Source organism: Candoia aspera, chromosome 9 (genome assembly GCF_035149785.1).
Source record: "Candoia aspera isolate rCanAsp1 chromosome 9, rCanAsp1.hap2, whole genome shotgun sequence".
NCBI classification, from domain to species: domain Eukaryota; kingdom Metazoa; phylum Chordata; class Lepidosauria; order Squamata; family Boidae; genus Candoia; species Candoia aspera.
In genome coordinates this window covers 27,061,306-27,087,392 of record NC_086161.1, presented here as the reverse complement: position 1 = coordinate 27,087,392, position 26,087 = coordinate 27,061,306, and the positions used below count along the sequence as shown (strand labels likewise).

General features: G+C 48.8%; 1 protein-coding gene across 1 annotated transcript in view; it reads left to right on the top strand.

Annotated features, from left to right (window-relative positions):
* NDUFA10 (NADH:ubiquinone oxidoreductase subunit A10) overlaps positions 1–26,087 on the top strand; it is a 30,948-nt gene that overhangs the window by 2,801 nt on the left and 2,060 nt on the right. Inside the window, exons 2-8 of the mRNA XM_063311326.1 lie at positions 440–608; positions 1,389–1,604; positions 5,184–5,270; positions 6,667–6,788; positions 8,943–9,022; positions 24,613–24,667; positions 25,192–25,277. Of these exons, the coding sequence (XP_063167396.1) occupies positions 440–608; positions 1,389–1,604; positions 5,184–5,270; positions 6,667–6,788; positions 8,943–9,022; positions 24,613–24,667; positions 25,192–25,277 (815 nt within the window). The remainder of the gene's footprint in view (positions 1–439; positions 609–1,388; positions 1,605–5,183; positions 5,271–6,666; positions 6,789–8,942; positions 9,023–24,612; positions 24,668–25,191; positions 25,278–26,087) is intronic.

Below are 26,087 nucleotides of genomic sequence, written 5' to 3'. Positions count from 1 at the left end.
TAACTGCAATATAACTGTCTAGAAACACATTTTTAATTTCTATTTAACCCAACCTTGGTGTTTAGTTTGAAATGCTGACTCATTTCAGAGTTATTGGTGAGAATTCTGCTGACAGCTACTGATCCTTACGCCTCCCAGTAAGAAGGCAGTTTAAATTGGCCAGGCCATTGATTTTAAATGCTGTATAATGAGCCTCTTTTGAAACTATTCTAATTTGTATTTGAAGATGGAAGATTGGTGACTGTCTTTTATTATTCAGGGTTGTCAATCTCCAACCTTTTATGGATTGTTGTGTTTCTTCTGTTTATGTTTTTGATTAACCATTATATCTAAACTTCTCTTCGGTAAATTATTTCCCCCCCTCCAGATGAATGTGTGGAATATTGTAAATGATATTGCAGAACATAGATGTGTGCTTGACAGATATTTTCCTCACCAGGCCAGGCTTCATGTCAGTTCTCATAGGAACCTTCAGTATGGCTGGACAGCATTTATTTTGGGAGATAAAGCTAGCACAAAGTTCACTGAATACAGCAAAGTCTTCACAGTGGATGGTAATCTGCATGCTGGCACAGCGAAACTTGCCCAACAGGTGGCAGAAAGATTTGGTATGTACTGGGCTGTTGTATATGCTAAACTGTGCAACCTAGTCACTGAATATTAAGAATGTGGTGCTAGTATAAAAGATACAGATGAGAACATTGCCAACAAATATAAAACACTTTCAGTATTTCAACAGTGAGAAAGTGATACCTGTTTTCATTTCTTCTCTACTGTGTTAGGGCTTTGGGTGAGCTGCAAATCTCACTTTGAGGCAAGCTGTAGTTGCTATTCCTTGGGGAACAAGTTAGAGTACCTGCCAAAAGCTTTCAAGTAGCTCTTTCAAGCCTGTTATATTTAGAATTGAGATGAAATAGAAAATTGTAATTATATATCTGGCTATTGCTTTCATAAATCCATCTGGATTTTATCACATTTTATATTCTTATTGTTTATTTATATTTGTATTTATTGTATTTATAATTGTATTGAATTCTAACTTTGTTTTTATTGTAAACCACCCAGAGTCCCTCCTTTGGGGGAAGATGGATGGAGATAAAATTTGATAAATAAATAAAATAAAATAAATAAATAATGGAATAGTTATTGACTGTGCGGATTGTCGTTTAGTTCAGTAAATCTACATATGTGTGAATGCAAGGACATAAACAAATTCTACTTGTGTTTAGCTGATGCATGCATACGTCACAGTAAGTACTCTTCCAGAAGAGATTTTCCTTCCTCTGCAAGACCAGGACTGTCTTCAGAGAAGGTGATTTCACTTGTATCTGGGAAGAATTTAATTTTCTGCATCAGTAGATACTTGGCCTTCTTAATGCCCTTTGCAGGTTTGCGATATTTCCCAGAAGCCGATGTACATCTATTAGACAGACTCACAGGAGATGGAAAAGAACTTGATTCAAAATATAATGGCAGTTGCTGTCTGGAGACATTTTACAATGAGCCTAAGCATCCAAATGGAAACTCTTACCGACTTCAAGCTTGGATGTACGGGACCCGCTTTCTACAGTATGCAGATGCTCTAGACCATCTGTTGAGTACAGGTAATCTAGCAAAACTCTTAAGATTTTATTAATGTAAACAAACGGAGCAGATCAGTTGGGATTGTTGCTGTGGTACCAGCCTTCCTGCTGCGTAGCAACCTCCCTGCTGACTTCCTCGATTTTGTGGTGAAGTTGGTGGTGGAGTTCCCCGGGCTTATGGTCCTGGGGGAGATTAGCCTTCCTTCTCTGGGCATGGGGTCAGAGGTAGCTCCAAAATTCATGGCCAGCATGACAGCCACGGGCCTGTCCCAGGTCATCCAGGGCCCAGCACATAACTTGTCATGAGCACAGATGGTGAGCAGGAGGGGGCCCCTATCAAGGGGGGAAAATGCATGCGTAGTAGTGAGGAGTTGAGCAGTCATTCAAAGAGACACAGAACAGACCCGCCTTGACTTTTGGGGTTTATCTGTATGGGTTTTCTCACGTTTCTTCAGTTTGTTAGGATTTTCTGTCTAACGTAGCAGTAATAAAACACTAGAGACTTATTCCTCGTCTCAGCGTGGTTCCTGACTGTTAGGACATAACTGGTCATTTGCCTGACCTGATTTTTCTGTCGGAGTGGTGGCAGAGCGTTCTGGATTTGGGGGAGATGGGCTTTCTCCCCTGTCACTGTCAAATCACTCCCTGGTAAGCCAGCAGTTCTCTGGCATCAACCCCCACTGCAGGGAGGCTGGACCTATTAGATTGGTCCACCCCAGGTGACTAATAGACTCAGTTGGGTTTCAGAGGGAGATTGGGGCTGTTCTGGAGAGTCTGCTGCGTGTCCGACTGAAGCTCTTACGGCCGCTGGGGGGTTTGGATTGGGTCGCACCTGAACAGCCTCTCTGCAGCCACAGATCCCAGAAATCACCTGTTTACGGAGGAGCTTAGGAGAGGAAGTGGGTGAAGAGAACCCAGGGTGCCGCTGGCAGACGACAAGGAACGAACCCAACCGAACACGCATCAGAGCTGCTTTTAGAACCTACCTCTTGGCAGTAAGAGTGGCAAAACGTAGCGGTTTTTCCACCCTTATTGCATCCACAAATAAGCCACCCGGTGGCCTTTTTTTGGGTAACCCAGATCCTCCTAAGAGGGAATAGTTCTGGGATTCACCCACATGGTCGTTGTGAGGAATATGCTAGGCATCTGACAGATAGAATCACTTGGCTTTGCTCTGCGTTGGACTCCGGTCTTGAAGCAGAGCCAGTGGAGGTTGCTGGGGCTGGTCTTGCATGGTTGCCTGGGAGGAGTTTGATGCTGCTGGGCCTGAGGAAGTGGACAGGGTGCTTGCAGCTGTTAGTTTGGCCACCTCTGTATTAGATCCATGTTCCTCCTGGCTAGTTAAGGCTGCCCAGGAGGGGACGTGTCTGAGGAGTCTGAGTGGTGGTTAATCCCTCTTTGAGGGAGTGGGCAGTCCTGCCAGCTCTTAAGGAGGCGGTGGTGCACCCCCTTCTCGGGGGCCATTGCTCAACCTAATTAGCCTGGACAAGTTTTGTCTAGTGTCCAACCTTCCCTTTTTAGGGAAAGCGTGGAGAAGGTGGCCACACTGCAGCTTCAACGAACTCTGGATGAAATGGATTATCTGAACTCCTTTCAGTCAGGAATCAGACCTGGATATGGGACTGAGACAGCAATGACTGAGCTCTTGGATTACCTCTGGCAGGAGTGGGATGCGGGTAGTGCATCCATACTTGCTCTTGACCTCTCAGCAGCTTTCAGTACTATTGATCATGGTATCCTGGACGGCTCTGGGAGTTGGGGGTAGGTGGCACTGTGGACTGGTTCTCCTTTTTCCTCTGGGGCTGGTTCAAGTTGGTGTTGCTGGAGAGAGAGATCCAGCCTGCAGCCTCTACTTTGTGGGGCACTGCAGGGCTTGATTCTCTCCCCACTCCTGCTTAACATCTTTATGAAGCTGCTGGGTGAGGTCATTTGATGGTTTCGGGTGAGGTATAGCCAGAATACTGATGATACCCAGCTTTACATCTCCACCCCAGGCCACTTGAGTAATACTGTTTTGTTTGTTTTTAGATTTTTTTTATCCCACCTTTATTAGGTAAAGGTAAAGGTTTCCCTTGACGTAAAGTCCAGTCGTGTCCGACTCTAGGGGGTGGTGCTCATCTCCGTTTCTAAGCCTTGGAGCCGGCGTTGTCCCTAAGGACCCGTCCATGGTCATGTGGCCGGCATGACTCACGGAACGCCGTTACCTTCCCGCCGAGGCGGTACCAATTAATCTACTCACATTTGCATGTTTTCGAACTGCTTGGTGTGCAGGAGCTGGGACGAGCAACGGGAGCTCACCCCGCCGCGCGGTTTCGAACTGCCGACCTTCCGATCGGCAGCTCAGCGGTTTAACCCGCAGCGCCACCGCGTCCCTTGTCCCACCTTTATTACTTTTATAAATAACTCAAGGCAGGGAACATACCTAATACTCCTTCCTCCTCCTATTTTCCCCACAACAACAACCCTGTGAGGTGGGTTGGGCTGAGAGAGAGAGACTGGCCCAAGGTCACCCAGCTGGCTTTCATGCCTCAGGCGGGACTAGAACTCTCATACCACGCCTGATTGGCTGTTGGGCTGAGAGAGGGACTGACCCAAGGTCACCCAGCTGGCTTTCGTGCCTAAGGTGGGACTAGAACTCTCCTGATGGGGCCTGGATGGGGCACAACAGGCTTCAGCTCAGTCCAAGCAAGACTTGAGTGGCTTCGGGTGTTTGGACCTTCTGGTGCCTGGGGTCTTCCATCTTTGGTTCTGGATGAGGTGGCATTGCCTCAGACAGACCCAGTGCAGAACCTGGAAGTCCTCCTGGACTCACAGCTCCTGCTCAAAGAGAAGGTGGCAGTCGGGGCTCAGAGAGCTTCCAGGTGTGCAAAGGATAGGCAGGCCACAGGTTCCATCAGCTAAGGAGTACCGGCTGGTGAGGTCCAGAAGGTGAGCCTTTTTTGCTGTAGCATCCACCCTCTGGAATACTCTCCCTCTGGATATTAGGTTGGCTCCGACTCTACTGGCTTTTCTCAAAGCCCTAAAGACCTGGTTCTGAGCCTGGCCCTTGGGCTCTAAGTCTGTGAAGGGTCCTGTCTCCTGGTTGTGCTAATGATTAAGGATTGTTGTATTTCTCTCAGCTCTAACCCTGTGTATTTTAATTTTTGTTATTGTGATTGTTTTATTTTTATTTTCAATATTGTTCTCCACCCAGAGTCACTTGTTGAGATGGGTGGCTATATTAAATAAATAAAAAACCTGCTTTTCTAAAAGCAGATTTTCCTAAAAAGAAACTGGGAAATGAAAGAAATACACAGCGTGGGAACTGAGCAGTTTAGTAAAGGGGGTGTGCAAAATGACTCAAACCCAAAACTGATCTTGCCAAGTGATCTGATGCTCTTCTGACCTCATCAGAAGCATTCAAGTCTTGAAACAGGCATTTTGAGCTCAAAATTAGGCAGGCATTGTCCAAGCTGCAACACTCCTGGTAACAACAGAAGAGCTTTGGAACACAAACAGCATTTTGAGCTCAAAACAATTTACACCCTCTAGTAAGACTCAGTTGCAGTGGTGTTTCCATAACGTAAAAGTTATATGGCTGTGATCCTACCTTAATTTCAGGACAAGGAGTAGTGCTGGAACGCTCCCCCTACAGTGACTTCGTTTTCTTGGAGGCGATGTCAAAGCAAGGCTACATTCACCCAAGGTGTAAGTAATCTCTTTTTACTGAGAAGTGATGATTGCTAGTGGCTGCTGAGAGACTTCATTGATGATCCCCTCTTCATAATCCCCCGAATTTTCACAATTCTCCATGCAAATGCCCCGTTCCATTCTCAGAACTGCATTTCTATTCCTACTGAAATGAATTGTGGGGTTTAGTTTATGGTCCGTGGCAAAATTTTGTGGTGGTTTTTGTCATGGCTGTTGTTTAGGTTGGGATGATGCAATTGGCAGCTCCTCAGGGGAAGAAAAGATTGAGAGTGCTGAAACTAGGGTGAGGTGTAGCCATCTGTTACAACTTAGTGCGAAGCTGACATAACCCTGATGGATGCGTATAGGTAACAGAAAACATTTAAAACAGTTTTCTCTAGCCAGAAAACCATCATTTGTATTTCATAAGTGTTGCATTTATTTTTGAAACATATTTGTATGCTGTTGCAATCAAAATGACTCTCAGCAGCTCACATCAAAACAAAACGAAGCAAAACAAGAGTAGAAAGAAAATTAAAGATGGCAAGCATCAGAAGTGAAAGTTAATATGTTACATATCTAAGCAGGAACACATTGACTGGAATGGGTACGTGCATGATCTGAATCTTACCGTTAAAAAATATTTAGGAGCCCAAATGGGAACTGATGAGTAGTACATCATTTATTGTTATTGTTATTGTTATTTTTTATTATTATTTATTTTCTATCCCACTTTTATTATTTTTATAAATAACTCAAGGCGGTGAACATACCTAATACTCCTTCCTCCTCCAGTTTTCCCCACAACAACAACCCTGTGAGGTGGGCTGGGCTGAGAGAGAGGGACTGGCCCAGGGTCACCCAGCCAGCTTTGAGGCCTCAGGCGGGACTAGAACTCACAGTCCCTCTTTACCTCTTTTTCGATAGAAAAATCAAGAATGTGAAGGTTAATCTTGAGTTGAAACAGGCGTTGCCTCTTCCTGTGTGGGGAGAGCTTCATGGAGCTTCCAGCTAGAGGGAAGGTGATGCTGCAAGGCCTCCCGCTTCTGTGGCGGGATTGCCCTCCCCCTGCTCAGGGGACTGCAGCCTGTTCTGCCTGTTCTGCGTGGTGGCACCACGCTGCGTCTCTGCAGCAGGAGCCTGCTGAGCTGCCAGCTTGTGACAGTTACATGATGAAAAGATGGAGGGAGGGAGCACTGCTTGCTGGCTTATTGGGTGGCAGCTTGAGTTGGCCAGAAGGTGCCCAACGGACGTGACATGTAAGGTGTTGGGACAGGTAAGGATGCACGAGGCTGCAACAATGTGGCCTGGATATCTGCTCCCAAATGGGAAGCTTTCCACTTGCTTTTCTCGAAAGACAAAGCATCTTTAGGTGATTAAACCATTTGCTTATGTATGCTGGTTTCTTTTGTAGGTGTGAAACACTACTATAGGATGAAGAACCTTAGTATTTGTGAGGTTCTGCCTCCTCACTTGGTCATTTATGTTGATGTGCCTGTCTCAGAAGTTAAGAAAAGGATCGAAAAGAGAGGCGAGGTAAAGCTGCATTTAGTAATCATGTGCCTCAGTATGTGAACAGGAGTACTTTTGTTCCAGGGCAGTAGCATTTGTTGCATTGGGGGTTTGCCTGCTTATAGGTTGCTTCTCCTGAAGCCATTTTGGTGGGGATAAATTAGCTTTAAACATATCCTAAGTCTTCCAATTTGTATTTCTGTAATTTCCGTCCCGTCTCCCACCTCCCCTTTTTGGGCAAAGTGGTGGCGTTGCAACTCCAGAGGATTCTGGATGAAACGGATTATCCAGACCCCTTCCAGTCAGGTTTCAGGCCCTGCTATGGAACAGAAACAGCATTGGTCGCACTTATGGATGACCTCTGGCAGGAGAGGGATGGAGGGAGTACATCCATCCTGGCTCTTCTTGACCTCTCAGCAGTTTTCAATACCATCGACCATGGTATCCTTTTGGGTCGGCTCAGGGAGTTGGGGGTGGGTGGCGTAGTCTTACACTGGTTCACCTCCTTCCTCCTGGGCCGGTCTCAATTGGTGGTGATAGGAGATGAGAGATCCGACCCTCAGCCCCTCTTGTGTGGGGTGCCACAGGGCTCGGTTCTCTCCCCTCTCCTATTTAACATCTAAATGAAACCACTGGGCGAGATCATCCATCACCACAGGATGAGGTATCATCAATATGCTGATGATGCTCAGTTATATATCTCCATCCCGGGTGAGGTAAGTGATGCAGTGGCTGCCCTTTCTCAGTGCCTAGGGCTGTGGGGATCTGGATGGAGAACAACAGGCTTCAGACGAAGTGGCTCTGGATTGACAGCTCCTCTGCATCCGGGAAGTTACCATCTTTAGGTCTGGATGGAGTTGCACTGCCCCATTCAGACCCGGTGTGTAACTTGGGGGTTCTTCTGGACTCACGACTCCTGCTCGAAGAGCAGGTGGCAGTCGTGGCCAGAAGGGCCTTTGTGCAACTGTGTTGTGTGCCAGTTACACCCTTACCTGGATCGAGAGGCCCTCTGAACAGTCAGTCATGCCCTGGTCATCTCCCACATAGACTATTGCAGTGTGGTCTACATGGGGCTACCCTTGAAGAGTATCCGGAAGCTTCAACTGGTCCAGAATGCGGCCGCGCAAGCAGTTATTGGTGCCCCAAGATCAGCACATGTGATACCACTGCTGTGCGAGCTGCACTGGATACCAGTCTGCTTCCAGGTCCAATTCAAGGTTTTCGTTATGACCTTTAAAGCCCTACATGGCATGGGACCAGGTTACCTGAGGGACCGTCTCATCCCCTTAACATCCACCCGTCCCAGTCATGCAGAGAAGGCATGCTACGAACCCTGCCAGTAAGGGAATTCCACCTGGCGGGGTCCAGGAGGCGGGCCTTCTCTGCAGTGGTACCCGCCCTCTGGAACATTCTGCCCCCGGAGTTGAGACAGGCCCCTTCACTTCCAGCCTTCTGGAAGAACCTGAAAACCTGGTTCTGCCACCTCACTTGGGGTGGGAGGGGCACCAGTTCTTCTTGGGGGTGGCTAGTACCATAGATCTCTTCCCAACGAATAAGATCTTCACCTCTTGGATTTTGTATCTATTTTATCTTCATTTATTGGTTTGTTATATTGTAATTTATATGCTTTTAATTTTTTTATTTTATTGTAAACCGCCCAGAGTCCCCCTTTTGGGAGAGATGGGTGGTAATAGAAATTTGAAAAAAAAATCAATAAGTAAATGTATTGCTTCTTGTTTTTAATCCAGCAGCCCTGAGGTGGGAAGCTGAGTCCGTTGCCCTTTCCTTCTCTGTGGAAGAAACTCCCTGCATGTAGTAAATAGGTCCCCTTCAGATCAAGTTGATCTTGCCTGAAGTGTGTGGTCAATTTGTGGTTAACCACCTAGAGTCCAATAGGGTTGAGGTGGCGGGTACATGGATGGATGGATGGATGGATGGATGGATGGATGGATGGATGGATGGAAGGAAGGAAGGAAGGAAGGAAGGAAGGAAGGAAGGAAGGAAGGAAGGAAGGAAGTTGTGTAGTCATAAGTGGGGGCAAAGATAGCTCAAAAATGCCTGCTTTTTCTGTAAAGAACTTAAATTCAAGGGCTGAAGTGTAAAGTCACATGAATAGTAAAGGTTATCTAATCATGTCAGGTAGCAGAATTATTCTCATGAACTTTATTTTCTTTTAAGCCATGTGAAAAAAAAGTGTCAGCAGCTTATCTTCAAAGCATTGAAAATGGCTATAAGAAATCTTTCCTGCCACAGATGAGGTAAGTGTCAATGTGGAATATGCATAATTTTAAGAAATATATCTAAAGTTGTGCTATATTAATTATACTTACATGTTGCACTTCACCATAAACAGAGGCCCCCAAATCAGAGTGCCTAGTTGGAAGCAGCCATGCAGGCCGCTGAGTCCTGTCCCCTGCTCCTCGCCGGAATCTAAATTCAAGTACTGATTTTGCCTAGCCTCTGCCAGAGAACATCCAGTGGATAGAAGCCTCCTTCCTCTCTGGGTTATTGGTTCCATTGTTGCAAGTGCTTTTAACCTTCTGTCAGTTCAACCCATTATTTTATGTTTTGCAGGGTCAAATGTTAGAGAACAAATCTTGACCTTCTGCTTGTAGAGTGCTATCATCATATATCATATCATATCATAATCTCATGCAGTTTTCTCTTCCCAAAGCTAAATATTTCCAGTTCTCTCAAGCTCTTTTCATATGACTTAGTTCCTAATCTCGTAATCATCCTTGCTGCCCTTCTCTGTTCCTCTTTTGATTTGTTCTTAGAAATGCAGTATCCAGAACTCGATACCTATGTCCAGCAGCACAGAATAAAGAGGGTATCATTTCCCAAGAAAAAGAAACTTCTGTTTATGCAGTCTAAACCTGCAATTCCTTTTTTGCAGCCACAACATTCTACTGACCCATCTGAAATCTGTAATCAATTATTATTCCAAGATCTATTTCACAATTACTATTACCAAACCAGGTTGTTTTCCCCCATCCTATAGCCGTGCATTTGATTTTTGTTTTCAAAGTGGAAGTCTGGCATTTGTCTTCGTTAAATTTCATTCTGCTATTTCAGTCCCTTTCTATTATCTATAAAGACTGTTCTGAATTATATTTCCAATCTATAGGATATTATCAGTCCAACCCAGTTCTGTGTCATCTGCATACTTGATGAATGTGCCCTCTGCCTCTTCATCCAAGTCATTAATGAAAATGATGAAAGTATAAAGCCCAGGAGTGAACCTTGGGGCATCCCATTTGTTACCTCTCTCCAGTTTGATAAGGAAACATTCATTTTTTGATCTGATCTGATTTGATTTGATTTGATTTATATCCTGCCTATTGTACAGGAGCTCAAGGCAGTGTTCTCCCGTTTTCTGCACAACAGTGGTCCTGTGATATAGGTTGGGCTGAGGGAGAGTTACTGGCCCAAAGGTACCTGGTGAGCGTCTGTAGTTGAAGCTGGTCTAGGACTTGGCTCTCCCTGCTTCTTTTCAAAACCACTACACCACACCGGCTGTTTACATATGAGTATTCTTTCAGTGTAATTTTTGAGCTAGCCATTTACCTACTTGTCAGGCCATAGAGCTCACAGAACTCAGAATTCTGTGGAATACGCTTCATTGCTTTTTAATCAAGTTATGTCTATAGCATTCCCACAACCTATTAAGACTACAAAGTGAGAGACGGTTAGTCTGGCAAGATTTGTTTTAGATATATTCATGCTGAGGTCTGATTATTACATCTTTGTCTTCAAGTTTGTTGTAGACTGATATTTTTATTATTTGTTCTCCAGTCTTCCCAAATATTAATGACAAACTGTAGTGATTTGCACTTTCTTGGATCCTTCTCTCTCTTCGTTTTGAAGGTAGAGACAACACTTATCTTCCTCTTCTCTAGGATTTCTTAAAAATAATACCATCAGCAGGTTCCTTAGGCAAATATCGAGGAAGCATTTGTCCCATGCTTCACCCGTTTTTTTCTTTTTTTCCCCTGAAGAAATGGAGCGGTTGCTTAAACAAGCAATCTCTTCCTGAGCAGCTTTTCTCTGTGGCGCAGCTAATAGCCGATGGCTTTCACTTCCAGAGTAACTTACAGTTTGCCACTATGAGCATGCAAGGCAAACAGCGGTACTATCATATTCCTGTCAATGTGCATTCCCCATTGTATGCTTCTGTGCCCTTTTGCATTCTGTTCCTTTTCACTGTATGTAAACACAGATAATTTCCTTCTGGTTAGTTATCTCAGCACCGGGGTAAACATTCCTAGGGGCTGGGGAATGAGGTAAAAGACTATAAGATCTGTCCTGTGGAATTGGTGAGTTGAATTCTGGGGACTGTCCTCGCCTCTCAGACTCACCATGGCTGATTGAGGAAGGGCCCCCTGGTGCTGTGAGTATATTCAGAGGCATTTAATCAATACATTTTCCCAAAAGTCTGTTGCTGTTCTGGCGTCTCCTTTGGTGTTCTTCTTTGGTGTATGTTCTGCAAATTCTAAATTAAGCATTGACACACGAATTACCGGAAACAGTTTATTTGGTCTTGAAGATTTCAGCTCATTGAATCTAAATAGGTATTTCCTTCCAAAAAATTAATTAGTCTCCCGTTATAGTCCTGCTGCTTCATATTTGCTGTGGGGAACACATATCACTGTATTGGGGAAAACCTAGACAAAATAGGAGTAGCTCTGCCTTTCTTATTTTGGTAATCTGTTTCTACCTTTTGTGCATGTCATAGCAGTAGATACTAGCAACACTTTCTGGCCACTGACCCTAATGAAGTTTTCATTTGACACCAACAACAGTACTGCTTGTCTTTGTTGTGCCCCTTTAATCCATATGATTAAAGAGTAAAGTGCATTCCTTTGGGTATCTGAGCAGGAGTGAACGTATAGAGCAATTGCTTTGTTTTTTTCTGTTCATTTTGATTCAATTTATACAAATTTATCCCTTAGTGCCTGTATTCTAATCATATGAGCTACCCACCAGAATCTGTTAGGTCTGTTAAATTGTGTTTTCCTTGTTTAAGCTCATCTTGTTTATTGCCCATATTTTGTTTGTTGCTGTGGAAACAATGAAGGTCCTGAATTTCCCGAGCCAATGTTCTTCCTAAACGTTTATCGATGGTTGAATAGGTCCCATTTCAGCAACACGCTCCTCTCCTTTCGCAACACACAAGCCTTGATCTAAGGTCCTTAATTCAGGGTTTTTACTTGGACCCCTACACGTTTTTACTGGTCTTTGGAAAGTGCGATCATTTTCATGCCCACATCCAGTATGCAGTTAACTCAGACTCTAGATCTCTTCTGTCGATATTGCTTCCTTTCTCCATCTTCAGAGTCCCTGGTGGTGGTTTGCTGCAACGTGCCTTCACATCAGAGGACTGAAAAGCAAAATAACGTTTTCCTCGGCAGAGCTGCTTCTCACTCTGTTACCTACAAACCTTTCCATGCTTAGCCATAGGCATAGTTTTTCTGTTCTAAACTGCATTCTCAACATGTAGCTAGATAACCTTCAATATATTTTGGACATGCTTCCATTTTTCCTTTTGGTCTTCCTCCTGTGTGGTAGTCCTCATTCCTCCCTAGTACTGCCTAATATTTCTATATTGATTTTCTTTGCTATTGGTTACAGGAGTGCATGTTCCTTAATCTGTTTTTTGCAAATTCCACAGATCCTCAAACATTATGATGACACCGAACTTTTAAAACAAGATACATGTGGGCAATTTTTACACTAGAAGGAATACAGGTAGTCCTCGTTTAGAGACCACAATTGGGACTGACAACTCGGTATTTCAGCGAAGCGGTCGCTAAGTGAAACTGCGACTGTGCTTATGATCTTACTTCAGCTTTCCTTTGCTTTACAGAACTGTGAAGGTCGTAAATGCAAGGATTGGTCATAAAATTACTTTTTCATCACTGTCGTAACTGCAAACGGTTGCTAAATGAGGCAGTTGCTAAACAAGGACTACCTGTAGGTGAAAAGGACTCTTGGCCACAGCTGCCACCTGCTCATGAAGGAGCCACGAGTGCAAGAGGGCACCCAAATTGCATGCCAGGTTTGATTGGGGAATGCTACCCCCCATAGAGCCGAAGATGTAAGATTTCCAGTTTTGAGATGGGGGGGCAAAAACCCACAGCCACTGGTCTTGCCAGGGCTGAGCTGAAGCCTCGTCTTCCCCATCCAGACCCCCAATAGCCTCCAGAGTTTGGGACAGCCCATTGATAGCATTACTTGGAAGGCTAGGGGCAAAGATATATGATTAGGTATCATCAGCATACTGATGATACTTCACCCCATGCCTCTAGATAACCTCCCTCAGTGGTTTCTTGGAGATATTAAACAAAAATGGTGAGAAAGTGGAGCCCTGAGGCACCTGGCAAAGCTGGTGTCTAGGGCTAGACCACTCCCCCTCCCCCAACACTGACTGGAGCCAAAGTTGAAGGAAGAAGAACCACCACAACCCTGTGCCTCCCCCTCCCAACCCCCTGAGCCAGTCCAGACGGTTATCACAGTTGATGGTATCAGAAACTGCCAAGAAGCCAAGGAGTTCCAGGATGAATGCTCGACCTCCATCCCATGCCCTCTGGGAGACGGGGAGTTCTAGTCCCGCCTGAGGCATGAAGGCCGGCTGGGTGACCCTGGGCCAGTCGCTCTCTCTCAACCCAACTCCCCTCACAGGGTTGCTGTTGTGGGGAAAAGAAGAGGAGGAAGGAGGATTAGGGATGTTCGCCACCTTGAGTTATTTATAAAAATAATAAAGGCGGGATAGAAAATAAATAAAATTTTACAAAATTACTGTATGACCCAGCCTGAAACCAGACTGAAAATGGTCTACATAATGAGCTTCCTCCGAAGCCCTTGCAGACCGACCACCTTTCAAAACGGGAAGGTTGAAAATGAGACCAAAAACTGTCTAATTCTGTTGGATCCAGCAGTAGTTTCTTAGGGAGGAGTGGACCTCTGCCTCTTTCAAGTCTGGCAAAACCACCCCCTCCTTCAAGAATGCACTGCCTGGATCCAACTACTAACCCCGCACTGGCGGCTTTAATCAACTAAGGTGAGAGCCTTGAAGCAAATGCTCAGAAACCATTGTGTAAAGAAAGAGGACAGAAACTGTCATGAGTGCCGTTGAGCTGAAGTCATCAGCGCAATGGCACACATGACAATAGCAAGGAAACAGGAGAAGGGGCTCAAGATAAGTAGCCAACTCACAACGACTAACGGCCAATAAACAATAGCTAAACGGATCACGGAGCACACCCAAGGCATCAGCGCTAATACAACGGAGATCGCCCAGCTGACAGCAATCACCGGATGAATAGAAAACCCGATGATGGGCGATCCCGGAACGCCAGCGGGGCCTCGCAACCCCTCACCCACCGGCAGGGCAACGTATTGGACAAAGGGGGTGACGTGACCGCGAGTGAGGGGGCGCTGACCGGCGCGGGGTATTTAAACCCCGCACCGGCGCGCTCCTGTCACTCTCAGCTTTTTTCCCGACGCTGTACCTGCGCTGTGAATAAACCAGAGCCTGATCCACCGAACCAGTGTCTGAGCATTATTCAGAGGTAGGCAGCGCATGACAGAAACATTCCTTAGATTCTGGAAAGGAAGGTGGTAAGAGGAGACTCGGGCTGACTCCTCCCTGACTCGCTAGGGTTTAGGAAGGAGGGGAGGAGAAGTGCAATCAGCCATACAAGATTTTGTCACTATGGCCTAACTCAGTAAAGAATAATTCTGGTCTTCCCTGGAGTCTTTTTCCTGATCTGGTCTACTTCAGAGGGCTGAGATGGCCCAACAATTGGTCCACTTCATCAGGACCAACTGGTCCAAACTGATCCCAGATAACCAGGCCAGACCATGCCTTGTTAGGGCTTCCTGGCCCCTCCTTACCCAAGAGGATCACAGCATACAAGGCCACTGGGTGGCAGTCGGCAGATTCAATAGGAGTGTTTCACCGCTCTCGTTGCCACAAGTCAATCCTTAAGCAAGACTTTAACCTGTGCTCAGGAGTCACTCCTCTTTTTTTTTCTCCAGTGTCACTCTAGGCATCTTTTCTGCCCCTTCATTTTCCAGAGGCCCTCTATAAACCAGAGGGCATGCCAGATCCACAAGCAGAGGATGTTGGGCAGGGGTGGCCCAATCCAAGGCCTTGGTGGCCCACTCCTTCCAAAAGTCAGCCAAGACCTCAGTCAAACTGTGCAGGACCCCAAGCTCCCTTGGAAACCTTTTAGGGTCCATGGGCACCTAGGGTGGATCAGTCACATAGGTCCTGCCTCCCCTGGCCACAGAAAACTCCAGGGAGCTTGTTAGCACTTTTTCAGCTAATATTAAAAGGCATAAACTTTTGTGAGCTAAAACTTACCTCATCGGAGTGGCTAGACCAATGTAGGATTTAAATTGGGATGAGGTGGAGGCAGGAGGGAGTAGAATACCGGTTTGCCATGCAGATGCAGGTATCATTTGAGGCAGATTACCAGCACCTTATCAGTTAACAAATATAACGTGTTAAAAACCCATTGTGTTTGTTGAGTCCTCCTGAAATTGCCTTAAACCTTTGGATGTAATGAGTTCAATGATGTCTTACTCAATGGTGCTTTGAAGTCCCATTTTTTCCAAAACAGTCACTTTGCGGTCTGCCATAGTGTCCAGGTGTCATGCGCTGCCTACCGCTGAGTGAAACACAGACACTGATTCAGGGAAGAGCAGGTTCAGGTTTATTACAGCGTAGTGCTAAACGAGAAAAAAGCTGAGAGTGAAGGGAGCGCGCCGGTGCGGGGTTTAAAATGCCCGCGCCGGTCAGCGCCCCCCCCCCACTTTGGGTTGCGTCATTCCCCCTTTGTCCTGCATACTTCCGTGCCAGTAGGTGAAGGGTTGCAGGGCCCCTGCTGGTGCCCCGGGCTTCGCCCATAATCGGTTTCTTTCTCCGGCCGGTGATTGCTGTCAGCTGGGCGATCTCCGTTGCGCTTTGCTGACAGCTTCAGGTGAGCCTCGTGATCCGCCCTGTCTTTGTCTTTCCTTCTTCCTCTTTTGTGTCTTGATGGCTGGGTCATCCGGCCGGGGTCATTCCCTTCTCCTCGGGGTCTGTGTCTGTTGTTGTGCGTGCTTTGCTTATCTTAAATCCCTTCCTCTGCTTCCTAGGTATTGTCATGTGTGCCGTTGTGCTGATGCCTTCAGCTCAACGGCACTCATGACATACTGCCCCCCGTCCGAATAGTGCCCCCCCCCCGGCATTCCGGTTTTCCCCGGGAGAGCTGTCAAAAAAAATTTTTTTTTTTTTTAAATTTCCCGCCGGAGTGTTTTCGCCCCTCCCCGTTCCGCCCTCTACCTCGTGTCCATCTTGGGGTGTGTGTCGAGTGCGCATGCCTCGACCACACCCTGGGAGTGCGCATGCCCCGACCACACCCTGCTTGTTTGTGCTCAGTTCATCGTGGGTAGAGGCGTGGCTGGTCGGGTGCTTATCAGCTCCAGGTAGGAACCTTATCTTTTGTATTGTGCGTTCGTATTTGTCATGTGTGCATCCTGGGTGTTTGCCCCCTGGCGATGCACTTGTGACCAATCGTCCCTCCCTAGTGGGCCCGGGGCGGGGGGAGGGTGAGTCCCGGGGGGGAGGAGGTCTACTCAAGTCGCAGGCTTGGGGAGCCCTTTCCCCTGGGGGCGCGGCGGGTGGGGGGGGGAGGCCCGAGGGGGGAAGGGCGTTCAAGAGGCCGGTTCGGCTTGGCGCCCCTTTGGCTTGTCGGGGTACGTCCTGTGGAATGCCCGGGTCAGGTCTGGCGCCTTGACGTGTTGCGCCACCACCCATTCTGGGTGGGGGAAGTGTTTCCACCTCACCAGGTAGTGTAGTGTTCCCCGTTGACGGCGAGAGTCGAGTATTTCTCTTACTTCAAAGTGTTGTTGGCCGTCGATCATCACTGGGGAGGGCCGCGGCGTGCTTGGGTGCCATCGAGAGGTGGTTGCAGGTTTCAGGAGGCTGGTGTGAAATACCGGGTGGAGTCTCCTTAGATTGTGCGGCAGGTCCAGGCCTACTGCCACCGGGTTCACTATCTGTGTCACTCGAAGCGGCCCGATATACTTAGGCCCCAGTTTCTTCGAGGGTTGAGGTGATTTCAGGAATTTGGTGGATAGGTAGACCATATCCCCTGCCTGGAACGTTGGTTGCTGGCGCCGGTGCTTGTCGGCCTGTTCTTTGTAGGCCGCCTGTGCTTCCTTCAGCGCTGTCGTGATTATTGGCCACGATTCCGCTATCTTCCGTCCCCAGTCGCTAGCGTCCACTTGGGGTCCCGGGGGTTGCGGTAGCTCCGGTATGGGTACGAAGTCGCGCCCAGAGACTACTTCGAACGGGGTTTTCCCTGTGCTCGTGTGGACGGCGTTATTGTATGCGACTTCTGCGAACGGAAGCAGTTCGACCCAGTCGTCTTGGTGGTAGTTGGTGTATGAGCGTATGAATTGTTCCAGGGTGGCATTGAGAATTTCTGTGGCTCCGTCTGTCTGGGGATGCCAGGCCGTGGATAGGGCCTGTTGGGTCCCAGTCAGTTTTAGGAAGGCCCGCCAGAATTTCGAGGTGAATTGTGTGCCCCTGTCGGTCACCACACGTGCGGGACATCCGTGTAACCTGTACACGTGTATAAGGAAGAGTTTGGCCAGTTGCTGGGCGGACGGGACCGATGAGCAGGGGATGAAGTGGGCCTGTTTCGAAAAGTAGTCCTTCACCACCCAAATGGTCGTTTTCTTCTGGCTGGGTGGGAGGTCTACTATAAAATCCATGGAGATTTCCTCCCATGGGCGGGAGGGCTCCGCCACCGTTTGTAGAAGTTCCGGGGGCTTACCTGGTGCCCGTTTGGCCATGGCGCATGTCGGGCAGGACGCTACATAGGCCTTCACGTCCCGTCTCAGCGCGGGCCACCAGAATTGTCGTCGTGTTAGATGCAGGGTCTTTAGGAACCCGAAGTGTCCCGCTTGCTTGATGTCATGTGATCTGCGCAAGATCGCCTGGCGTTGCGAGTCCGGGACATATATTCTGCCTTCCCCCCATGCTAGGTCCTGTGCCATCGTCACCTTGTCGGGGTTTGCTAGTAGCCAGGGGTCGGTTTTGAGGGCGGCGGTGAGGTCCGCGCGTATACCTCCTGGCAGTCGCGGGTGGCGCCGTCTGGTCGCTGGTTGCCCTGCCGTCGGTTGTGACGTAGGGTTGGGCTGCTTCTGAGCGCCGCTCCGGGTGGTCACAGCCATCCCCAGCTGGGAGGCGGATAGGACCGTCCCGATCATATCTGGGACGGGCTCTTCGTCTTGGGGCAGTCGGGAGAGGGCGTCAGCCAGGGAGTTCTTTTTGCCCGGCATGAACTTCAGTTGAAAGTTAAAGCGGCTGAAGAATTGGGCCCATCTGACCTGTTTCGGGCTGAGGCGTCTGGGCGTCCGGAGGGCCTCGAGGTTCCGGTGGTCTGTCCAGACCTCGAATGGTTGGGTGGCTCCTTCCAGTAGATGCCTCCATGTTTCTAGCGCCGATTTTACTGCGAAGGCTTCCTTCTCCCACACGTGCCAGCGCCTTTCCGTCTCCGAGAATTTCCTCGACAGGTAGGCGCATGGCTTCAGGATTCCTGTGGGGTCCTTTTGGAGGAGTATGGCCCCCAGGGAGAAGTCTGAGGCGTCGGCTTGGACCACGAACGGCCGTTCTGGGTCCGGGTGCGTGAGGATTGGCTCCGTGGTGAACAGCGCTTTCAGCCTGTTGAATGCGGTTTGGCACGTGGGAGTCCAATTTAGTACTGTCCCTGGGTTCTTGGCGCGCCGTGTGTCCCCCACTCCTTTAGTTTTGAGGAGGTCTGTTAGGGGGAGGGCTATCTCCGCGAACCCCCGTGCGAATGACCTGTAGAAATTCGCGAAGCCGAGGAAGCTTTGGAGTTGGCGCCGGTTACGTGGGCGTTCCCAGTTCACCACCGCCTCGACTTTTGCGGGGTCCATTTCTATGCCTTCCCCGGAGATTCGGTACCACAGGTAGTCTAGGCGTGCTTTATGGAATTCGCACTTTGAGGGTTTGGCATAGAGTTTCGCCCTTTTTAGCTTCTCGAGGACTTGTCTGACTAGGGTTACGTGTTCCTCGTGCGTCTGGGTGTAGATGAGGACGTCATCTATGTAAACCAGGACTCCTTTGAACAGGTGTTCATGCAGTACCTCATTGATGAGCTGCATGAACACTCCCGGGGCCCCTGCTAGTCCGAATGGCAGCACTTTGTACTGAAAGGCGCCTAGGGGGCAGTTGAACGCAGTTTTCCATTCGTCCCCCTCCCTGATTCGGATTCGGTAGTACGCCTCGCGACGGTCCAGCTTGGAGAATACTCTACCCGTGGATAGGTGGGCGAGCATGTCTTTCACGAGGGGTAGGGGGTATTTATTGGATAGGGACGCTGCATTGAGGCCCCGGTAGTCGGTGCAGAGCCGTAGGGTGCCGTCTTTTTTCTCCCGGAATAAGACGGGCGCTCCGACCGGTGAGCATGCCGGCTCTATGAAACCCCTTTCCAGGTTTTTATCGATGAACTCCCGGAGGGTTGTCATCTCCTTCGGGGTCATCGAGTAAATCTTCGGCCTGGGTAAGGGGACATCGGGAAGCAGGTCAATCCTACAGTCCGTCTTGCGGTGGGGGGGTAGTTGATCTGCCTCCGCTTCTCCGAAGACCTCTGAGAAGTCAGCGTATTGCTCAGGTAGGTCTTCTGGGGTAGCTATGTTGTCCTGGGCTGCCGCCTCTGCCCGTCCCACTGTGGGGTTGATCCTGCCCGCCGGAACTGGCGCCCGGTATGCGCCATCGTCGAATTGGAAGGTGCGGGTCTTCCAGTTAATGCGTGGGTTGTTAGTCGCGAGCCATGGTATTCCCAAGACTATGATGGGCCGCCCTATGTGGGTTACCACGAACGATGTTCGTTCGGTGTGGGTGCCCATTTGGAGGGTGACCGGCTCGGTCTGCATCATGGCTGGTTTCCCTCCCGCTGTCGAGCCGTCCAGCTGGTGGAATGCCAGCGGCGTGGGGAGGGGGAGGCAAGGTAGGTCGAGCTTGGCGACTATGTCGGGGTGGATCAGGTTCTTGGAGCACCCCGAGTCCACTAGTGCCGCGGCCGTGGTATCTCTGTTGCCCACGGAGAGCCTGATTGCCCCCATTATTACGGGGCTTTCGTTGCTCTGTCTATGTGTTTCGCGCCCCTGTCCCACCACCTGCCTCGCGGCGCGTTTTAAGGCAGGCGGGGAGGATTTCCCGCCGGCTGGTCTGGGCCTTCGGCGTCCTCCCCCCCAAAGTAAGCGTCCCAGCCTTCGTCCGGTGTCGCTGTGGCTCCGGTCATCCGGCGGTGGGGGGGCGGCGGAGGGTTGGGTGGTTTGAGCGTCGGTTTCAGTGCGGGTTTGGGAGCGCTAGTTAGTGTTCGGTTGGAGAAGCAATCTGCCGTTTCGTGCCCCATTTTACCGCACTTCCCGCAGGGCCCGCGAGGAAACTTCTTCTTTTGATACATGGGACCGGCCGGCCCCAAGTGTGGCGCGGGTACCTTTGGGCTGGTGTTTCCTTTGTCCTCTGTCGTCGCCATTAGGAAAGTGCGGTGCGCGTGTTCCGCTCTCCCCGCGAGGTGGATCCAGCCTTGCAGAGTCTCCGGGTCGTCCCGGTAGAGTGCCCATTGGAGTACCTCGCGGTTGAGGCCCCTTTTGAACATTTCTAGCAGGGTGGTCTCGGACCAGTCGTTGATCCTCCCTGCGAGGGCTTTAAATTCGAGGGCGTAGTCCGGGACAGTTCGTGCGCCCTCTTTGAGGCCTTGGAGCGCGCTTTTAACCCTCTCCTTGGCTAGCGGGTCCTCAAAGTAGTGCTTCATCTCGGTGATGAAGGCGTGGAAGTCAGAGAGGGCGGGGGAGTTGGACTCATACATTTGGACGTACCAGTCCGCCGCCCTGTCTTGTAGTTTGACCGCCACGGCTGCGATCTTGTCCGCTTCTGAGTTAAAAGATTGTCCGTGCCGCCCCATGAACTCCCTGGCATTTATGATGAAAAACGACAGTTTCGCGGGGTTCCCGTCGAAGAAAATGGGGAAGTCCTTTGGGGCCCGGGCGTTCGGTGAGTCCCCTCTTCTCGCTTCCCGACCCATGGCTTCGTCCACCTGGGACGCTTGCTGGTTAGCATTTGGCCTATGGGGGTGCGAAGACTCGTTCGGGGTTTGGATCGGGGTGTGTACCTGCACGGGGACGTAGTTGTGAGGCAGGGAGGACATCAGCGACTGCAGCATGGTCCTGAGGTCCCTTAGTTGGGCCTCCATGGCCGCGAGTCTGGCTTGCGTTTCTCGGTCCGAGATCCGCGCTGCAGCTGTGGTCGGACCTGTCGGCGCTTCCGCAAGGTCGAATCGCCGGTGGGGTTCAGGCGTTCCTGTCTGCTGGTCGGCTTCCTCGATTGGGAAGTGAATCGGCTGGTTTGCCTCTCCGTCCTCCACCTCGCTTGCTGCAGTTGGGCTGAAGCTCCACGCCTGTGGCTGGGGTGCGATGTGGGGCGGGGAGGTCTCCGCGGGTCTCGGGAGGTATGTTGCTCCCTCCCGTGGCTGGGCCGCCTCTGCCTCCCTCTGGGGTTGGAGCTGAGGCTCGGGGTGGGCCGGGAGGGTGTCCGTGGCTCCTGGGGTCCGCGTTGCCTCTGGCCTCGGTCGGTCCTCCTCCACTTCTCGCGGTGCGGCTCGGCCGCCCTGGCCGCAACGCGTCGGCCCCATCGCCCTCTGCTCGGGTTCTTCTCGCCGTCTGTTCCTCCCGCGGCTCGTTGTTGTCCGGTGGGGCTTGGCGAGGCTGAGTTTATGACTCTCAGCTTTATGTCATGCGCTGCCTACCACTGAGTGAAACACAGACACTGATTCAGGGAAGAGCAGGTTCAGGTTTATTACAGCGTAGTGCTAAACGAGAAAAAAGCTGAGAGTGAAGGGAGCGCGCCGGTGCGGGGTTTAAATGCCCGCGCCGGTCAGCGCCCCCCCCGCTTTGGGTTGCGTCATTCCCCCTTTGTCCTGCATACTTCCGTGCCGGTAGGTGAAGGGTTGCAGGGCCCCTGCTGGTGCCCCGGGCTTCGCCCATAATCGGTTTCTTTCTCCGGCCGGTGATTGCTGTCAGCTGGGCGATCTCCGTTGCGCTTTGCTGACAGCTTCAGGTGAGCCTCGTGATCTGCCCTGTCTTTGTCTTTCCTTCTTCCTCTTTTGTGTCTTGATGGCTGGGTCATCCGGCCGGGGTCATTCCCTTCTCCTCGGGGTCTGTGTCTGTTGTTGTGCGTGCTTTGCTTATCTTAAATCCCTTCCTCTGCTTCCTAGGTATTGTCATGTGTGCCGTTGTGCTGATGCCTTCAGCTCAACGGCACTCATGACACCAGGTTGAAATGCACTGATACGGCTTTGCCCTTGTTTTGAGTCCTGATGTCAAACTTGTGTCCATTAATTCTTTTGCACCAAGTTTGTCCTGTTTGTCCTTTGTAGAATCCAGAGTTGCACTGCTGGCAGATGAGGCCATGTATCATATTGGAGGAAGAACGTGTGAAGGTGCCTCTAGCTGTATTTGTGTACTTGTCGGAGCCTATGATAGTGCTGTTGGCGTAGATGTGGGAGCAAGTTAGACACCTGGATTTGTTGTAGGATCTGGTTCCCATGTTAGCATAAGTGTTTCTCGTTCTGTGAGAATCTGTTGCAGGTTGGGGTGGTTGTCTGTAGGCAAGTATGGGTTTGCCACCCAGTGCCTGAGAAAGTGCAGTGTCATTGTCCAGTAGTCCATGCAGCCAGTATGGGCCGTGCTTCATTTGAGCGGCTTGAGCTGTGAGCTGCTGGCGACGACCCTGGTGTTCTATTTTTGTGGTCTGTCTTTTAATAGATCCTCCCTGGGAATTGATCTGGCTTTATTGTTCTGTCTATTGATCTCATTTTGACAGGTTGGACTATTTTTTCCTTTTGCGTAAAGACTGATGCAAAAAAGGAATTAAGCAGTACTTAATCAATTCATTAATTCCTGACAGGAATTTAATCAGTATTATTATGTCAGCCTTGGATAGTCCCATCAACCCTTGGGGATCGACACTGACCACTTTGGGGAACTGTGCTATAGATGATAGATTTGGTTGTGGGTCTTGGGTGGAAACTGAAAGCATGTAGATATGCATGGCAGTCTATAGGTTTTCTGTGTAACATGATAATGTGCCCTGTATGTAATTATACAGTTACATCAAGGAATTGGACTTGTTCTGTAGATAAGTTAAAGCTGAGGTTGGTGGTAGGGTGGAAATTGTTGAAGTTATGATGGAATTTGGTCAGAGATTTGTTTTCATGGGCCCAGATGATAAAAATGTAATCAATGAATCTCATGTAAAAGAGGGAGACAAGAGCTGAGAAAGCGTTCTAGTCTTCTATCATAGACTAACCCAGCTCTCTTCCTATACAGAGAGTGATCTGTTTATGACAAAGGACTAGTGGCAATATCCCCCAATTCCAAATCATGTTGCCACTGTCCCAAGACAAAAGCCATGTCTGCGTATGACTGCCTTTGGGTGTCAGGGCCTCAGTAACCCTGGGTAGGTTCCTGGTGGCCATGAACTTTCAAACTGCCTCCAACTCCATGCCCAACCACGTCTGGGGAACTCCACAGAAGCCTGGAGCCTGGCCAGTTGGCTGATATAGTAGCAGCATTCTCAGCTGATCCCTAGAGCCCAACTTCACAAACAGTCTCACATTCAGTTAACTGCACAGCAGCATCCCTGACAGCCACCAGAGTCTCCTGGTGCCGCATGCAGAACCCAGGAGAGCACATTTCTGGGAGGGGGTACAGGGTTCTGGGAGTGCTGTTTCCCTCACAAGCCAAGCAGGTGTTCCTAGGAGGCCTGGCCTGGCCAGTTGGTCAAGCATGGGGAGAGGCAACTGTTCCTTGCCTCACGGGGCCTCCTTCTGAAGATGAGGCCAAGAAGCTGTGCTTACTTCAAAACACAGCAGCAAAGGTTTTTTTAAAAGAAATTGCTGGCAAGAGCAGAAAAAATCCAGTGTTACATCAATGTCGTGTAGCTTGGGCGGGCAGTCTGTGTCCATGCCAAGCCATCTGTTTTTCTAATCAGATTCTGCTCTGCATCCTCATGCATCCTGGGCTGAAACGGATGAATATACCAGACCAAGATGCTTCGGCCATTGCTGCTAAACCTGGGGACTTCCCAGAGAAGCTGGATCGATTCCCTCCCTTTTTACTTGCCAATAGTTTGTGAAGACTTTCAGGGAATGAAAGCAGAAAGACGTGATCAGTGCGCAGTATTTGTGCACGTATCAGCCCCACTAGGTAGACCCTTCCAAGAATCAACTCCACAGAAAGGCTGCAGCTACTTTTATTGAGGTTGCATAGCCAACAGAACCTTGCAAGTCTGATTAGGCTGTGCCTCCTCCTCCTCGTTCAGTGAATTAGGGAGGTGTCTGTCTGAGCAGCTTCTGCACGTTGTTTTGCTGTTCTGGACAAAAAGGTTTCAGCTCCCTTTGCCCAGGCAATGGCTCCTGCATGTCGTCGTAGTGGTCTTCTCGCTCTCTACGGCGTATATATGCATATATATGTGTGCATGCTCTGTTGTGATCTTTCTAATCTCTGTCAGGTACTATCTCTCTCTGATCCTTATTTTTTAATGAAATACTGTAAACCTTTGGATGCATTAGAGGCTCTGGAGCATGGCATATCAATGGTGTAGTTGTCCTCTGACGTGTATTCTGTGTTGGCCACTCAGTGGACTCTCCCCTAGTATCTCCTCTCATCCCGGGATGCAGTAATGATCCCTTACTCCGGCTTTGGAAGATTTAACGCTCTGGTATTTTCTGGACCAAATGACTTATTGCTACTCTTTTTTTTCTAGCGAGACCTCTGAGATCTTGCAATATACAGCCAGTGAAGCTGACAATGTGGACAGAGTGAGTGGTCAGGGACCATATGTCCCTTTTGCTGCCCCCTCCCTGGGTGTGGGGCTCTCTATTAATATATTAGACATCACTTGTTGGGTTTGTGTCATAAAGAAGTCAAACTAAAACAGGCCCAAAGAAGTAGAGTTATGCTAAGAGAAGGCAAGAGATTTTTGAAAAAGTTGAAAAGAAAGTTGAAGAAACTTAACCAAACAAAAGATGGGATGTGTTGCTTTCAAATGTACTTAGCTTAATGGGATAAAAAGTTGTGGCTGTTTATGTGCAGCCATTTAATATTTCAGCAGCAGCAGCAGAGTTTTGTTTCTTCAAAATCAGATTAAATTTGTAAAAGAAGCAAAAATTGTCCTCTTCTTTTGTTGAGAAAGTTGGAAAGGTGGGAGCAATAAAGCACCTGCTTTGTGCACTGAAGGTAGTGGGTTCAATCCTGCCATCTCCAATTAAAAGATTTCACCTTGCAGGGCAGAGTTACTCCCAAAGGATAATAGGAATGGATTCTCACCTTTTTATTCTTACAGATTATTGAAGATATCGAGATCCTGAAATTTGATAAAGGGCCTTGGCTTGTACAAGATGACGTTTCTTTGCATTACTTGAGGTGTCGGTAAGTTCAGTTCTCAAAAACTCCATTTCAGCTTTATTTGTCTTCCTGGCAGTTAAATCACTGTACAGGAGCATTACTCAGACAATGACAGTTGAGGGACAGTCTGATTTTTTGAATGTAAAATGGGAGGCGCTTCACAAGAAGGAAAGTTGCCTTCTTCCAAAGTGTTCATGGTGCTTAGTCTGACTGGTAGAGTCCAGTGTGACGACTCCAGAAAGGGATTTCTGTGCCATCGAATTAATCCAAAGACAGGGGCCAAGGAGTCTCTCTTTTGCGAAGCTGATGGGCAGGAGGCAAATGCTAGGAGTGGCTCAGGGGCTTCCCTGAGCACCTAGTTTGGGCTTTCAAAACTATTTACATATTTCATTTTATATATTTACACCAATCCCAGCACAAACTTTGGAAATTATGGCTGTCAGAAATATTTTTGGGAAAAACAGGCACACAAACAAGATTAAAACAATTTCTAGATGGATAGCCATTACTTGTTGCAGCACAAAAATGTCTTTAAAATACCACAAAATCCACAAAAGGATTCACAATACTTGTGTGGACCAGTTATAAATGCAAGACGCTCTGTGATCTGTAAAGATTGTTTTTTGTGTTCCATTTCTTTGAGCCCCATCATTTACTCTTCTCCCCCCCCGCCCCGCCCCGCCCCCCACCATCACGCCATGTAGAGAAAGTACGACGTGGCAGGTTTGGTGAAAGCTTTTCTGTGGCCCCTCAGTTTTAAAAAAAATGCAGAGAGAGTATGGATTTATTGTAAAGCTTCAAGAGGCGCTTTACAATGAATGCATTTATTTAGTT